Source organism: Boleophthalmus pectinirostris, unplaced genomic scaffold, assembly GCF_026225935.1.
Source record: "Boleophthalmus pectinirostris isolate CB_2022bp ecotype Guang Dong unplaced genomic scaffold, ASM2622593v1 HiC_scaffold_14, whole genome shotgun sequence".
Lineage (NCBI taxonomy): Eukaryota > Metazoa > Chordata > Actinopteri > Gobiiformes > Gobiidae > Boleophthalmus > Boleophthalmus pectinirostris.
Window position 1 is genome coordinate 19,690,176 of NW_026571047.1, and position 16,983 is coordinate 19,707,158.

A 16,983-nucleotide genomic window follows, 5' to 3' on the forward strand; every position below is an offset into this window, starting at 1 on the left:
ACCCACCCCCCACTAGAAAACATTAGTCTTCAAATATTTTTAATGACCCAATAAATTTAATAATACGAGAAAACACGATGTCACTTCCTAGGCAAGAAGCGTCCGTATCTACAACATCAACATCGTCAACAGTTATGGCCGTACAACATCAACATCGTCAACAGTTATGGCCGTACAACATCAACATCGTCGACATTTATCGGCATACAACATCAACATCGTCAACAGTTATGGCCGTACAACATCAACATCGTCGACATTTATCGGCATACAACATCAACATCGTCGACATTTATCGGCATACAACATCAACATCGTCGACATTTATCGGCATACAACATCAACATCGTCGACATTTATCGGCATACAACATCAACATCGTCAGCATTTATCGGCGTAAAACATCAACATCGTCAGCATTTATTGTCGTACAACATCAGCAATCATCGTACAACAGTACAACATCAAGATCGTCAGCATTTATCGACGTACAACATCAACGATCGTCATACAACAGTACAACATCAACATCGTCGACATTTATCGGCATACAACATCAACATCGTCGACATTTATCGGCATACAACATCAACATCGTCAGCATTTATCGGCGTAAAACATCAACATCGTCAGCATTTATTGTCGTACAACATCAGCAATCATCGTACAACAGTACAACATCAAGATCGTCAGCATTTATCGACGTACAACATCAACGATCGTCATACAACAGTACAACATCAACATTGTCAGCATTTATCGGCATACAACATCAACATCGTCAGCATTTATCGACGTACAACATCAATGATCGTCATACAACAGTACAACATCAACATCGTCAGCATTTATTGGCGTACAACATCAAAAATTGTCATACAACAGTACAACATCAAAATCGTCAACAGTTACTGGTGTACAACATCAACATCGTCAGCATTTATCGACGTACAACATCAATGATCGTCATACAACAGTACAACATCAAAAATTGTCATACAACAGTACAACATCAAAATCGTCAACAGTTACCGGTGTACAACATCAACATCGTCAGCATTTATTGTCGTACAACATCAACAATTGTCATACAACAGTACAACATCAACATCGTCAACAGTTATCGGCGAGTTTTAACTTTTGAAAGTAACGTTTTTGATCCTCAACATGTCATGTCAAAACAATTCAATGCATGCACGTTATCTCATGACAGACATCCGCAACGCAACTATCAACACAAATGAGCAGTCCCACTGACTTTTTGCCTACCAGCCACTGCGCACGAGTGGAAAAGCTGGATGTAAACAAAAGTTTTCTCGTATGGCATTAAAAGTATCAAAGGAATGCAGAGTTTGGTCTATCACAATAAAAAAAAGTAAATTAAGATGACAATCTGATGAAACCAAATCATACCATAAAGCAGAATTATCCCCAAAAATGTATTCTATATGAACAATATTAAGAACATGGGCTGCAATAAATAAATAGCAGAATGAAACAGTTAAGTAGTTTTGTTTATAATGACTGATAGAAGTTCATAATTCAACCTCCTTCAGCTCGAATTGCATCATGATACATCTGTCATATATTGAACAATAAATCGATTTAGTGATTATCATGACGGGCTGAGCAACAGGGTGTTCCTCCTAAATTGTATTGTAATGTACAAGGATAAATGAGCACCTTTTACTGCCCTGTAGGACTGACCCTGTTTGGAAACTAGAGGAATACATGATCATGCCCTGCTACATTAACCTTTCTTTATCTTTAAACCAAACAAAAACAAATGCATGCAGGTGAAATTACAGCTGGGAGAATATCGTTTTTACGCCTTTTTGAGACCGCATGTCCCACAGAGATGATTACATTACATATCGCTCTGCTTAATCCTCTGATAAAGTGAAATGATAAGTAATGTTGAAATAGGTGGGTGTGTTTTACTCAATAGCTTATTTCCTCCTGCAATTCAAGGAGAAAAAATACCCCAAAATAACATCTCAAGTAGAGGAACTAATAAAGAGCATTTTTAGGTTTTTAAAAGGTGTTGTTTGAACCTGAATTTTGATAACAAAGCTTTACAAATCAGTTTATTAGTTAATAGAATTTGCACTTTAGAGTCTGTATTACACTATTTTCTAATCTATGGGATAATGTTTCTTCATTAAAAACATCCCTGGAGTTGTGTGTTGTTTCATTCAAACATCCTGCATATTTAAGTTGTACTCTTCTCGCAGACTGTTCCACCTTGTGATGTCATGTGGTAGGTCCCTGAAGTGCTCCACTGTGTGTTTGAACTCCATACACCATCTCTAGAAGCACTGGATGATTTCTGCCCTGGAATTGCCATTGCCAAGGTAACCACTACCACTACATGACATCACAAGGTGTAACAGCATTTTGAGCTTTGGAGATGCAGACAGACTAATAATAAAGCATTACTCAAACATATGTGAATGAAACAAAACAAAACCGTAATTTGTTTGATGAAGTAACAATATCATAATATGTCTTAAAGCTCACAAGAGTCAATTTTGCGTATGTAGGACCTTTTAAAATTTTCAGTTTTATCTACTTTGACTCTTGCTTTCTCCCTTACTACTATTTACATAACAACAACACTTGAGTCATGAGTACAACTTCTCCCTGGCCTTCAGCTGTACTTTGAGACCAGATTCTGATGAGATGAGATAAATAATGATCTTTTAACCTTTCACCTGGTGTACCATTGATAGAATTGCTTTTGGCTTATTCTCAACACAAAATGCTTTGTAACTAATTTAACGTCGATATTGAATAGTTCAAGTTATAAAATTGTATATTATACTGCAAGATTAATCAAAATTAGATAGAAATTGTAATTTGAATTGTCACAATTGGCAAATTATTAAAGAATATACCATAATTTCCTCCACAAACGACAAAATATTTTTATTCTGTCTTATTCTGCTTAAAAACTGCTAACCTTGGATCTGCACATGTTCTAAAATGTAATTAGTGTCAGTTCATATTTCAGTGTTCTGTCAGTATTTTTTTCTTTATTTAAAATCAAAATTTTGTGAATACTATCAGAAAATCACAATTGGTTATTTTTTTTCTTATCTTCCTTCCCTAATTATAAATGTAAATGACTGTGTTATGGTAAGAGGTTTTGACTGTAGTTAAATCTGTGCTAGTTTTATCAGCGAGAGGAGATGGGGGGCCAAGGTGCAAAGGTTTGTCGTCAGATGTGTTTATGGGTTTCCTGTGTTCAGAGCCGAGGATCTCACCTGTCAGTGTCCCTGTCACTGTCCCTGCTGCCACACCAGCTGGACCAGGACTGTGGCAACACCAGGTAAGAGGAACCAGTGCTAAATACTCTTGTACAAACTGTATGGAGTATGTGCCATTACAGATTATGACTGATATTAATCACCACGGAACAGAAATCTGTTTTTGTCATTGCATTTAGTACGAGCAGGGACAGCAGTTGTGCATCTTTTATAATCCTCTGCAAACTACACTAGTATAGGTCTATTCCTGTAGTTCAGTGATTCTCAACCACTGTGCCGTGAGAGATCGTCAGGTGTGCCGTGAGAAATGATCCAATATCACTTTTTTTAAAATAAAAATTTATTAATTATTACCTGCAAATATTATGTCATTGTCGAGTGTCCGACACTATACTACAGTGTAGTATATAATGACTGGCAGAGTGATCTAATATTCGTCCGGGTGGCAACAGGCAGCTAATTGCCTCGTTCCTTTAAATCAGTGGTGCTCAATACGTCGATCGCGATCTACCAGTCGATCGCCAAGGTCGTGTGGGTAGATCGCTGTGTCTCGTCTCGGACTCGCGTTTGCACTCGGTCTTGTCTCTCACTCAAGGTCTGACACTCAACAAGTGCGATCATATTTCATTACGGCCGCTGCTGTTGGTAAAAAACTTGTACAGGTGTGCCAGAGCGTGTGGGGCGTCTCAGTGCAGCCCGCGGAGACTCTACAGCACATCACAAACACACACGCTCCCTACGCACGGCTCGTCTGCAACAGCATGTGCCCTCGTGTACCAGCGTGCATCACAGGGCAGGTTAAACTTCCTAAACATCCTACCTGTTCATCTGCCTCACGTCAGCACGCCGCCCCTCGCCTTTTCACGCTCTCGCTCCTTCCTGCATACAGCGAACACAAGCCCCTTCCACAGTGCGCGTTGATTAGAAGAGCAAGACCAAACGTGGAGCAAAAACGAGTCTAAATTTGTGTTGCAGTGTTGGCACAAAGCAGGTCTACAGCATAGAGCAGATCTACAGAACAGACCTCCTGCCACATTTGGCTGAAGTTTGCCTAACAAAAGTGCACAAATGCATCTGTGTTTGTCACGATGTGCGTTTGATTTGGTAAATGTGCAGAGGCTGGTAAATATCACTGCAAAACCAGAAAAGAATGAAACTCCAGTTTGGAACTTTAAAAAACAGGTTTAAAAATCTTCACTTTTTTCACAGTTTTGTGTAAAGTGCCAGAGGAAGTTCTCTTAAAGAAGAGGTTCTCAAACTGTGGGTGAGGGTCCAAAAAAGGGGCACAGAGTGTTTCAGTGCAGTCTGCTTGGCTTTGTATTAGGTAGATCTTTATGACTTGGTCATTTTGTAAGTAGATCGTATGCTGAAAAAGTGTGAGCACCCCTGCTTTAAAAGAATTAGTAACGCATGTGCATGGTGTCATGGAAAAGTTTTTAAAATGGACGAATGCGAACTCCGAAATGGGCCCTGGACAAGATTCTGACCCAGAAGAAGAGCTTTTCAAGCTTAACTGCTATAAAAACTAAAAACAGAGAGAGACTGAGAGCTGTTGATGAAGAGCTTCGTGTGTGTCTTTCTTCTATTCCTGCCAGGATATCAGCTTTGTGTTCATCTAAACAGGCGCAGGTCTCACACTGAGTAAGTAGAAATTAATGTAGAAATTATATTGTAATTAAATATACTATATAGTGTCATTTTTGTAACATTTTGGTTAGTGGTGTGCCGCAAGATTTTTCCAATGTAAAAAACGTGCCGTGGCTCAAAAAAGGTTGAAAAACACTGCTGTAGTTAAACCATTTAAAATTCTGAAATGTTTGATTCTTCTGTTAGATTATCTGATCATTTTTCAGTCTTAAAGTTCCTAGATGCACACAAACTGAGCGCTGTGAAGTGAATCATGATTTTAAAACAAAAATTGTATTTAAATGTTGGTCTCTTCCATCCATATGGAGTGTTTCAGGTTGCGTCATTTGCAAAGACAATGTGGATGCAATAATCGTGTTAATATGAAAAAACTTGACATGTGCAACACTGAATACAATGTGATATTATGAAACAGTCAAAATAGAGCTCATGTGAAAATGGCTGTGTAAATGTGCTTGCAATTTAAATAAAAGATCTAGATCAGGGGTCTCCAACGTTTTCCTCTGTTGAGCTACCTTTACAAAACAAAAATACCAGAGAGCTCCTCATTTTAGCAGTCGCAAGAAATTTAGTAAATAAAAGAGCCACAGCCTTGGATAGTATACAGTTTGATGCTTATAAAACATAAGCCATTACTGCACAAAGTTAGGCATCAAATTGTTACATTTACAATGGTAATACCCATTTAATTAACCAAAATTTAGTTATTCAGCACAATACATGTAATTAATAAATCCCTTGGTGAGCTACTCGGAAGGAGTTGGAGAGCTACTGACAGCTCCAGAGCTCCCCTGATCTAGATCTTTGTTTGTGCTGCCTCCAAGTGGCTCAAAAAAATATGGCAATCATAATATTTTGATTTATATGATGCGATCAAAGATGCACAGTTTTGAGGGGGGAAATCTATGCGTATTTTCAAATCTGAATTCAATTCACAGTGCACATTTTAAACATCCAGGAGCAGTGCAATTTGATAAATAGAAGAATACTGTGCATGTTGGACGTGTAAACTTCTGAGTTTGCTGGTTTTATTCTTCAGGCAGTTTGCAGAGGGCATCGTATTGCCAAAAAAAATTGTGACCTTTGTGATTTGTGCAATCAAATCTAAATTCAGTTTAGATTTGATTGCATTTAAGATCTGTTTGAGAAATCAGTTTAAGTGCTTCCTCTGATTAAATAGGTGTTTGCCTTGTAATACCAATCGTTTCAACATTTCATCTTTTTTTTTTTTTTTTTGCCATCAGGTTTAAAGCTCCTCTCTCCTGCAGCACTATGGAGGCCCTGTTCCAGTTCCTGTTCTCTCCTCTCCCAACTCCCGCCATCATCTCTCTCTTCGCTGTGGCGGCTGCAACGCTGTTTTACCTCAATTCCAGACCCAGCCCACTACGCCCCCCGGTGGACCTCAAGTGTCAAACTATAGGTGTCAAGGTAAGAATGAAATTTACATATGAAGAAACTCTAAACACTTTAAAAGGAAAGGTTATCTTGCCCACGTAGGTCACCAGAGTTATTGCTTAAACCTTCTACTTGATTCTGATACCAAGGAAAATAACGGTTGCTCAATACAAATGTTAATACTACAATGATAATAAAACTTTTTTCTTTTTCTTTTTTTTAAACGGGAGAATGTAATTTTCAACGCTAATAGTTTCTTGAATAGAATTGGCTCGATGTTCTGATATTGGTTTCAGCTTCTTGCATTCAACTTTTTGAGGACTTTTCCTATTCAAGATATAATTTGTTTAAATTGTTTATCACTATGGCAACAGTTCCCACTTTTCCATAATTGTGAAACTCAAGGATGGATCAAGACGATGCTAAAATTTCAGAAAAGGTCGAATTTGTCAATATTTTTTCACCGTTGATTCACCAAATACAAATTAGTCTGCACTTTCAGTATTAGTTTTATTAGTATCTGGGCATTAATTTGTAAACCTTTAGGACTGTACATTTGAGTATTTTAAGCTCCGCCCACACTTTTTCCTGCTCTGGTGATGGACAAGGTGTACTATTCAAACTTTAACAAGAATTTCCATATGTTGTAATGTTTGCAGATGAGATTGTATATAAAGAACGAAACAAAAAGACAGGCCCTGGAGCCGAGGAGAAGAACTATAACATGTGGAGGTTTTCTGTGCATGTGTTGAGAATTGTTCAGTCTTATGCCAGATATCTTGATCGCATAATGAAAGAGGTCAGATTGAGATAATGAAAATCTGAGTGGAAGTAGGATTATATTAGAGCTGCTTTGGACACCCAGAAGACAAAACCAAGGGAATCTATAAAGAAAAAAGAGCAGTCTGTGAGAGTGACGGAGGCAAGTCAATTTCACTAGATATTAAAGATGCACTTTAACTTTTCTGGAGGAGGGTCAGTCACCTGCTGTTTTTGCTTTGCGTGGGAAGTTCTGCAACATGGCATTAAACTTGTCCGGCTCCATTGAGACAAACAAGTGATTACAGGTCAGATCTGTGAAGCTCACAGTAAGAATGTAAGTTTTTCAAGGTGTATATAACCCTTTAAATGAATAGATGTAAGATGATAATCCAGAAACATTCCAGGCAAAACAGTAATGGAAACAAAATACAGCTGACTCCCACCAGAAAAGCTTCATTGTGCACCTTTTTAAATGGAGGATTTGGGGTCCTAAATGGCTCTTCAGGACTTTTAAGAAAACATAATGATTTTAATTGTTGACAAATAAGCACATTTGCATATTAAACAAAAACAAGACAAAAAACAAAGACAAATTTACCATATACAACACAGACAGGAAACTAGTACAAAACCAACTTTCACACGCTCACAACACATTTGAGGCTTATTGATATGCCTCAATATTTATTTAAAGGCAAAGCAGTTAAGTTTTCATTTATGTACAACCTTCCAGTTAGTGAACTAACTTACAGTGCTTCAAAGATGATCCTTCACACATACTTTTTTTTTTTTTTTTACTTCCATTTGATTTTATTGCATATTCTTTGACTGCTCCAAAAATGTGATTCTCTCCCTGTTTTTAGGATGGAGCCCGTAAGAGCGCCCTGTTGGAGGATAACAACAACCTGCTGTCATTTTTCTACGAGGACGCAAAGACCATCTATGAGGTTTTTCAAAGGGGCTTGAGAGTTTCTGGTGAGTGATTTGTGCACTGATGGATTTCATATCATCAGTTTGTTCTGTCCAGAAAAGCGATACAAGGTCCCTACTTGTCTTTAATTCATAGCTGATTGGTGTACTTTTAGTTTAAAGGTGCATTTTGTAACTTTTCTGGTGGAGAGAAAGTTCCACAGTATGGCATTAACTTGTCTATATCCATGGAAACAAGCAGATGTTGCTACCAGGCAAAGTTACAGGGTAGATCTTTGTAGAGGCAGCCTCACTCGCAGTAAGTTTGTAATGTTTTTCAATGCATTTTTGAGCATATACACACCTGTAATAGTTAAGTCTAATGCCACACTGTGGAACATTCATGGCAACGCAATAACATCTGTGTTCAGGCACATGGTGGACACTACCAGAAAAGTTTGAAATATTGTATGTAGACAAACAACCATTAAAACAAATGTACTGATATCTGCTTGTTTCAGGCAACGGTCCATGTTTGGGCTACAGAAAACCTGGACGACCCTATCAGTGGTTGAAGTATAAGCAGGTATAACTCGTAACTGAAAAGTGCTCAAAAGTGTTTTCTTGTGCTAAAAATAATCTTATAAAGTATTTTTTGTTGTTAGGTGTCCGAGAGGGCAGAGCACTTGGGGTCTGGGCTCCTTCACAAAGGCCTGAAACCCGGGTCAAGCACCTTCATCGGGATCTTTGCCCAAAACCGACCAGAGGTACGAAATAGGAGCTAAGAACTCTTAGATCGTAGCTTCACAATGCAGGTAAATACTAGTTCTTGTTAAAACCATAAAACTAGTCAAACTAAACAGAGGCAAAAATACCAGTAAATAAAAACATGAACATAAAAATAAAACTGAGGACCATGTGTTGTTAAAAAAAACTAAATAAAACTGGGTCTTAAGATGAGACTTAAACACTACACTGTGGGGGATTTTGGGAGTAAATTTGTCAACATTTGTTAAAAAAAAAAAAAAAAAAAAAATTTAATTAAATTAAAATATTGATTGCCTCTTGGACAGGATTCTTAAAATTAGATCAACAAAGGCAATTTTCTGGTTAAATAAATAAAAAATACTTGACATCAGTTTTGTCCTCTGCCGTCTTTGTGCAGTGGATCATTGGGGAGCTGGCCTGCTACACATACTCTATGGTGGCTGTTCCTCTGTACGACACACTGGGACCTGAAGCTCTCGTCTTCATCATCGACAGAGGTATTAACACTCGTGTTTATTCACACCAATAAACACAGCCCCCCTCCCTCAGGCTGTGGGGGGATTACTGTTCAAATACTCCAGTTTAATTTGTGATTAGCTTTAGGTTCATATGAATACAAATCCTGTTGGTTAGACTCATTTTGTTTGATTATAATTTTTTTGGGGGGAGTGAAGAAATGTGTGATTTTGAGCAGCATTTAGTCCTGTTCATCAGATGGTTGCTTAATGAGCTCAAAAATAACAAATCTGTTAAATATCAGTTCTCAGACTTAAACCTAGATTTTATTGATCCACAATGGAAATATTTTATAGCAAAGACTGCTGCCACCACTGTAAAAACGGCTAGAAATCAATTGTAATAAGGCTGCAGTTAAAACAATATTTATATTATTCTATATATTCAAAACAATTTTAGTTGTGAACTGTTAGGTGATAATGGATAAATGTTTAATCTGTTTTGAGAAGTTTGTGAACAGTAATTGGTATGTTGATTTATTTTCGATATATTTTAATTTTTTTCTTGCATTCTTCTTGCATCTTTTAGATTCTCACCCCTCAAATTGCTGATTTATTTTTTCTTTCAGCTGAGATTTCTTTGGTTCTTTGTGACAATCAAACCAAAGCCCAAACACTGCTGCAGAACGTGGAGAATGGCCAGACCACTGTGCTTAAAACCATCGTCATCATGGACACTTTTGAGCCTGAGCTGCTGGAGCGCGGGAAGAAGAGCGGCGTGGAGGTCCTGTCACTGGAGGAAGTGGAGGTAAAGAGGAACTCTTGTCTTTTTCAGTTTTATTACATCAGTAAAAAAGTTTGACTGGTTTGTTTTAGACTCTGGGAAAAGACAACCTTCAAAAGCCTATGGTGAGTTTATTTCTGTGTAAGATATTATATTAAGACAATTATTTAGTTGTCAAAACAAATCAAAGTAAAATATATGCAAGATTTGATTTTAACTTTAATTATTGTAGTATTGACACAGAACTGGCATCACAATACAAATATTCAGTGTACCAATCAGCAAACCTTCACCTTAAATATTAAAAATTCTTTATAAAAAATATTTTGGAGAATAATAAAAAAAAAACTTGGATGTAATAAATATTGTTCTGTTTACTTGTATTACCTTACTCTATGACTGTAAAAGGTTTAGAGCAGTGCTAAAATGCATTATGATAAAATAAAACATTAATCTCCATATAAATATTGCTTCAACAGCCACCAAAACCAGAGGATCTCAGTATTGTGTGTTTTACCAGTGGCACAACAGGTATTTAAATATTAATTTAAAAAAAAATTTAATATCTTGACATGATGCAAATATAAAAAGCTGGCTTATTTATGATCTTTTATAGGAAATCCCAAAGGAGCTATGTTGACCCATGAGAATGTCGTCTCTGACGCAGCTGGAGCTCTTAAGACATTTGAGGTATTATTATGCTAACTACTATAATATTTACTGACAGATGTGTAGATATAGTATTTCTCTACAGTTAGTCCACAAAATGAAGTTAGTGTCTCTATAAATGATTAATATTGTCTAAATGTATTTTTGTTTTCCAGTCCTCTGTGACTCTGACCTCAAATGACGTCACCATCTCTTTCCTGCCTTTAGCTCACATGTTTGAGCGTGTTGTACAGGTAAGGGCCACTAAAATGGAAATATTACTTTGTATCTGCACTGAAACTTATTCCTTAGTTCAACACTTGATTGATATAGATTTAAACTGTAAATTTTGAATCTGATAGGCTCTGTTCACACTTATGTCACAAATCAGGAAGACGTTTGGAAAGATGCGATTACAACTTCTCAGGCCCAGTTTTCTTCATTGTATTGCCATTGTTGTTGTATTGTTTCTTCATGTCATTGTAGCGTTCTGTTATGTTCGACTAATCAACAGTTACAACAATACCTCAGCTTTCATAATTTCCCCACTGACACACAACTCCGAGCGCCCCAGGTACATGTGATTAAAAGAGATGAGGCTCCAAATTCAAGTTGATTCCAAACTGCACACACGTATGCAGGCTTCATTTTACCGCTGATCACATTTACTTCAGTGGGTTTTATCGCTGTTGGTTTTAATAGATCCATGTTAGGTGAGCCCAGTGTCGGTAAATACACTGAAGTTTCATCGCATTTTCCCAATGTCTTCCTGGTTTGTGACGTAAGCGTGAATAGAGCTTATTAGTACTCACTTTGGTAGTATAGTATGTTATTAGTTTCCATCAGTCTAGTGGCAGTTTGCTCTAGTTCTGTAAAGGAATCCATTTCAGGAATGCATGGATTCAGCTTTTTCAGTTCAGATTCTGATGATTTAAGGATCTGCCGGAACCCGATATTAGCAGATTTCCTTAAAACAAAAATGAGACAGAAGTGATACAAATGTGTTTTGTAGCTGTTATTTATCTTGAGAAACTACAGAACAGCTTTGTATAAATAAAAGTTCAAACATTATGAGGCTTTCTGGACCAACTCTGAGCAGTACATTTTTTTTTTTTTTACATCAGTTTATGTTCAACCAGAACAGATATTTGGAGGCTGATATCCGATTCAGCGAATTTTCTGTAGATATTAATAATCAAACATCAAAATATAATATATCAATATTATATCCATGAAAACAGTGTGCAAAATGCTGTCTAAAATGCAAGCTTGTTCAGTTATGGAATTAGTTACATCTGTAAAATCTTACTGTTAAACTGCACGTGAGTGAAATGAGCAGTCTAATCTGTCATATGCACTTTCTGTATTACCCTGTTTTGTGTCATTCCATGCCCAGGTGGTGGCGTATGGAGTTGGCGCGAGGGTGGGATTTTTCCAGGGAGATATCAGACTTTTACCAGATGACATGAAAGCGCTGCAGCCCACACTGTTCCCCGTGGTGCCCCGCCTCCTCAACAGGGTCTATGACAAAGTATGTGGAGCAGTACTTCATTACAACTTATAAAGTAAAATCTTAGATACAGGTGTAGGTCAAATAACAGAGGTGGGCCCAAGTCTTTGTTTTGCAAGTCTCAAGTAAGTTTTAAGTCTTTGAGCTCAAGTCCGAGTCAAGTCAAAGTTGAGTCTCGAGTTATTGGTCCATAAGTCCAAGTCAAGTCCAAGTCGTCTGCTTTGAGCTTCAAGTCATTTCAAGTCTTTAAACCAAAATACCAATATAGCTCAGATTTTTGCAATTTGAATGAATTTTAAACTAAATTGTACTTAAAAAATCATAGTATATTTGTAGTGTATATAATACGCTTATATATCGCAAGTCATTGACCTTCAAGTTGAGTCCAAAGTCTTACTCCATTTTATCAAGTCAAGTCTCATGTCCTAAAAATAGTGACTCAAAACTGACTCGAGTCCAAGTCAGGACTTGCAATTCCCCACCTCTGTCAAATAATATTCTGGAAATATTTGATTTGACCAAACATGATATGCTTATAGATTATAGATGGTACTATAACGTTCTACTCTTAAAATTCACCAGATTTTATAAAGTTAAAAATCATAATTAAAAGTCTGCATTTTATTACATATTTGACTGATTTCTGTCTCTACTTTAGGTTCAGAGTGGAGCCAAGACTCCTTTTAAGAAGTGGCTGTTGAATTTTGCAGTGAAGAGAAAGTACGCCGAAGTCAAGGATGGCATCATCAGGAAAAACAGCATTTGGGACAAGCTTATTTTTAACAAAGTTCAGGTAAATGGTTCATGTAATATAAATAAGTCATAGCTATTGTAACACAGCTTTATTTAGTGTTTTTAATGCAATGTTTTTATTGTGTAGGAGTCTTTTGGTGGGCGTGTGCGTATAATGGTAACAGGAGCTGCTCCAATCTCACCCACAGTCCTCAACTTCCTCAGAGCTGCTCTCGGATGCCAGGTAACCAAATGAGCTGTGCACTTTCAATTCATTATAGTGTCAAATTTTTGTTTGTGCTGCCATCTCTACTACCATAAATCAAACCTGTGTGCAAATATGTGTGCACTAAATGGGGATAAAGAAGGGTTAAACATTTCATTGCCAGGTTTATCTTATAAAAAATTAAAATGGAGAGGGGAAGGATGAGGTCTTTAATCAAAAATATAAAATCACAATTGTTAATGAACTCTACCACAATCAAATACATCTTCATGAACAGTTTTGATGCTCGACCCATTGTAGACTGTTGGATGTGTTTTTAAAAACTTGGGGCTATCAAGAATGAAAGATGAGTCTATAAATCTCGTAATTATCCAGAGCTGTGAATGTCCATATGAGGGAAACCGGTGATGGCATTTGCATTATGTCAGAATGGAATGTTTTGGTGATTAAAATTCACAAACAGGAACTTGCTTTGGTGTTAAAACAATGAAGAATAATATGAAGTAATTTAAAAGTGACATTGATTATAATCGTGCAGATCTTTGAGGGTTACGGTCAAACAGAGTGCGCCGCAGCCTGCACCTTCACCATGCCCGGGGATGTCACCTCTGGTAAGTCGCTCAAATATACCTTGCATATTAATCTATTAGCTAGTGTGATCATTTCATAAAACTTAGTAAGCAAATCATGTTTTCTTGCAGGACATGTGGGGGCGGCTCTACCTTGCAACTTTGTGAAGCTTGTGGATGTTGAAGAAATGAATTATTTTGCCTCCAACGATGAAGGAGAAGTAAGTAAACAATAAATGATTTCAGTCTATCTTATGTCCATCCATCCATCCATTTTCGTCCACTTATCCGGGGCCAGGTTGCGAGGGCAGCAGCCTAAGCAGGGACTCCCAGACTTCCCTCACCCCAGACACGTCTTCCAGCTCCTCCGGGGGAACCCCGAGGTGTTCCCAGGCCAGCCGACATAGTCCCTCCAGCGTGTCCTGGGTCTTCCCCGGGGCCTCCTCCCGGTAGGACATGCCCGGAACACCTCTCGACGGAGACGCCCAGGAGACATCCGGAACAGATGCCCGAGCCACCTCAACTGGCTCCTCTCGACATGGAGGAGCAGCGGCTCTACTCCAAGCTCCTCACCCTATCTCTAAGGGAGCGCCCAGCCACCCTGCGGAGGAAACTCATTTTGAGCGCTTGTATCCGCGATCTTGTCCTTTAGTCACTACCCAGAGCTCATGACCATCTTATGTCATTGCTACTGAAATTTTTACTCTGAGCATAAAACACAATTGACCGAACATGTATAACACAGATATTTATGAAAATGACTACAATATGACTCTTTTCTTGCACACACTTTAGATTAAAATATATATATTGCCGAAATACTCGTTACTAGTTCTGTACCTCCATTACAACAAAATAGAAGAGCTAGATTTAAATTTCTGTTCAACTGCTGCTTGGATGACTATTAACACACTTCCATCTGTTTTTATTGTGTTGTAGGTTTGCATCAAAGGCAGGAATGTGTTTAAGGGATACTTGAAGGACCCAGAGAAGACTGCAGAGGCTTTGGATGAAGACGGGTGGCTTCACACTGGAGACATTGGGAAATGGCTGCCGGTAAGAAGGAACTAAAGCTGGTTTACACTTGTCCTGGTTTGGTCCCCTGTGTTTCCTCATGTAGATGTTGTGGAGGTCTGGTCTTGGGTCTGGTCAAGGTCGTAATCGCTTTTTCTTGGTCTAGAGTGGAGTTTTGAAAATTATTGACCGCAAAAAGAACATCTTCAAGCTAGCTCAAGGAGAGTACATTGCACCGGAGAAAATAGAAAACGTGTATATACGCAGTGGACCAGTCGCCCAAGTGTTTGTGCATGGAGACAGTCTGCAGGTAACAGGACACACCCCAATATCACATGCACAGTACACCCATTTTTTTTTTAAAGTCCTATTACACTAAATTGACTCCTGTGAGCTTCAGGTCATGTTATAATGTTGTCCTAAAAACATACCTGGAATTGTTTTGCTTCATTCACACATGTTTGAGTAACCCTTTATTTTTAGTCAGTTTATATCTCCAAAGCTCAAAATGCTCTGTTCCATCTTGTGATGTCATGAAGCAGTAGTTTTCAAGTTGATGGCAACCTGCTGCTACATTTTGTTCAGTAGACAATGACCATTCCAGGGCTGGAATTAAAACATTTAAATGATTCTAAAGAGTTTGAAAGCACAGTGGAGCACTTTCTGTTACTACACATCACAAGGTGGAACGTTTACAATTTAAGAGAACTCTAAAGTCTGTATAAATGGCTTTTGTGAGTTAAAGATGTGTGAATTAAACAAAACACAACTCCATGTGTGTTTGAGGATTAAAAGCACCCATATGCTATTTTGATATCCATGTATGCTCATCACAATGTTTTTTTTTTTTTTTCTTTTTAGTCTTGCCTGATTCGCCATAGTGGTCCCAGATCCTGAGATTCTCCCAAGTTTTGCCAAAAATCTGGGGATTGAAGGCAAAATGGAGGATCTGTGCAAAAATAAGGTAACTCACAAGCACTAATACACATACCACAGAGAATTTGTAAATATCAATTTGTGTTTTCTCCCTTTTGTAGGAAATCAAGAAGGCCATTCTTTCAGATATGACTAAACTGGGAAAAGAAGCAGGCCTCAAGTCATTTGAACAGGTTTGTCAAAGTGTATTAAACTTCTATTATCACAGTATTAATTTTAGACAGCGGTACTTTAGCTTTATTTATTTTACTAGTAAGCATAACTTTGCTTAATGTCTTGTGTATCTTGCATCTTTGGTATCTGACCTGTTGCTCAATTACAAAACAAAAATTGATAAATAACCTTGTCTTGAATCCTGTAGCTTCTTAAATCTCTTGTATTTTTGGTTTTTGACATGTTGCTCCATTACTAAACTAAAACTAAATTAAACACTTAGTGGAAGTTTCAGAGTTGGCTTTACTGTCTTATTTAGTAGCATTGCATAACTTTGCCCTGAATCCTGTAGCTTCTTATCACTTGTATCTTTGCTATTTGACAGTTTGCTCAGTTAACAAACTAAAACACAAATAAAATAAACAAAAAACAAACACTTGGCAATAAGACAGTGAAAGTTTTAAATTTGGCTTTACTTCTTGTCATAACATTTCATAACTTTGCCCTGAATCCTGTAGCTTCTTGAATTTCTTACATCTTTGGCATCTCAAACAAAAATAAATTAAACTTTAAAAAAAACAAAAAAGCTTGGCAAAGAAAGTTAAATTTGAAACATTAACTAACTGAACTATTTTTACTAACAATGCATAACTTTGCCCTGAATCCAGTATCATCTTATCTGTTGTATCTTTGGTATCTGCAGGTGAAAGACTTGCACCTTCACCCGGAGATGTTCACAATTGAGAACGGACTCTTGACCCCGACGCTGAAGGCCAAACGGGCCGAGCTTAAAGCACTGTTTCAGACACAGATCAACCAGCTGTATTCCTCTATGCAGTAACCACTCCCCTGTATGTCATTTCGTAATAAAATATGGATTACAAAGATCAAAGTATTGTCTTTATTTTACAACATTGTACAATTTTTCAGCCTCAAATCTATACTGGGTTATGTTATTACACCTAAACAGAAATCCTTGCATTTATGGGTTTTGGACTGATGAAGTAGGACTCAATAAAAAATGTATCCTAGCTTTTGAATAGGGAAAAAGGTCCTAAAAATGTTGCCTATAGCAGGAAGCTGAAATCCATAAATGCAAATACAAGGAAATTTTGGATTCGGTGGTAGATGTTGCTGCTTGAGTACAGATTTTGGGTGCTACTATAATCTCAGACCCAGGATCAAATGGCCAACAGTATAACCATT

The 16,983-nt window shown here is 37.6% G+C and overlaps 1 protein-coding gene across 1 annotated transcript; it reads left to right on the top strand.

Annotated features, from left to right (window-relative positions):
- Positions 1-3,231: 3,231 nt before the first annotated feature.
- On the top strand, positions 3,232-16,663 carry acsl5 (acyl-CoA synthetase long chain family member 5). Its single transcript, XM_020918169.2, is given in 22 exon segments — positions 3,232-3,331; positions 6,161-6,344; positions 7,937-8,048; positions 8,504-8,568; positions 8,648-8,749; positions 9,148-9,247; positions 9,835-10,013; positions 10,082-10,114; positions 10,469-10,520; positions 10,606-10,679; positions 10,814-10,891; positions 12,034-12,168; positions 12,806-12,940; positions 13,028-13,123; positions 13,644-13,716; positions 13,807-13,895; positions 14,614-14,730; positions 14,855-14,998; positions 15,550-15,561; positions 15,563-15,652; positions 15,726-15,797; positions 16,481-16,663. Coding segments are annotated over 21 exon segments (2,052 nt in total). The 5' UTR covers positions 3,232-3,331; positions 6,161-6,188; the 3' UTR covers positions 16,619-16,663.
- Positions 16,664-16,983: the final 320 nt, after the last annotated feature.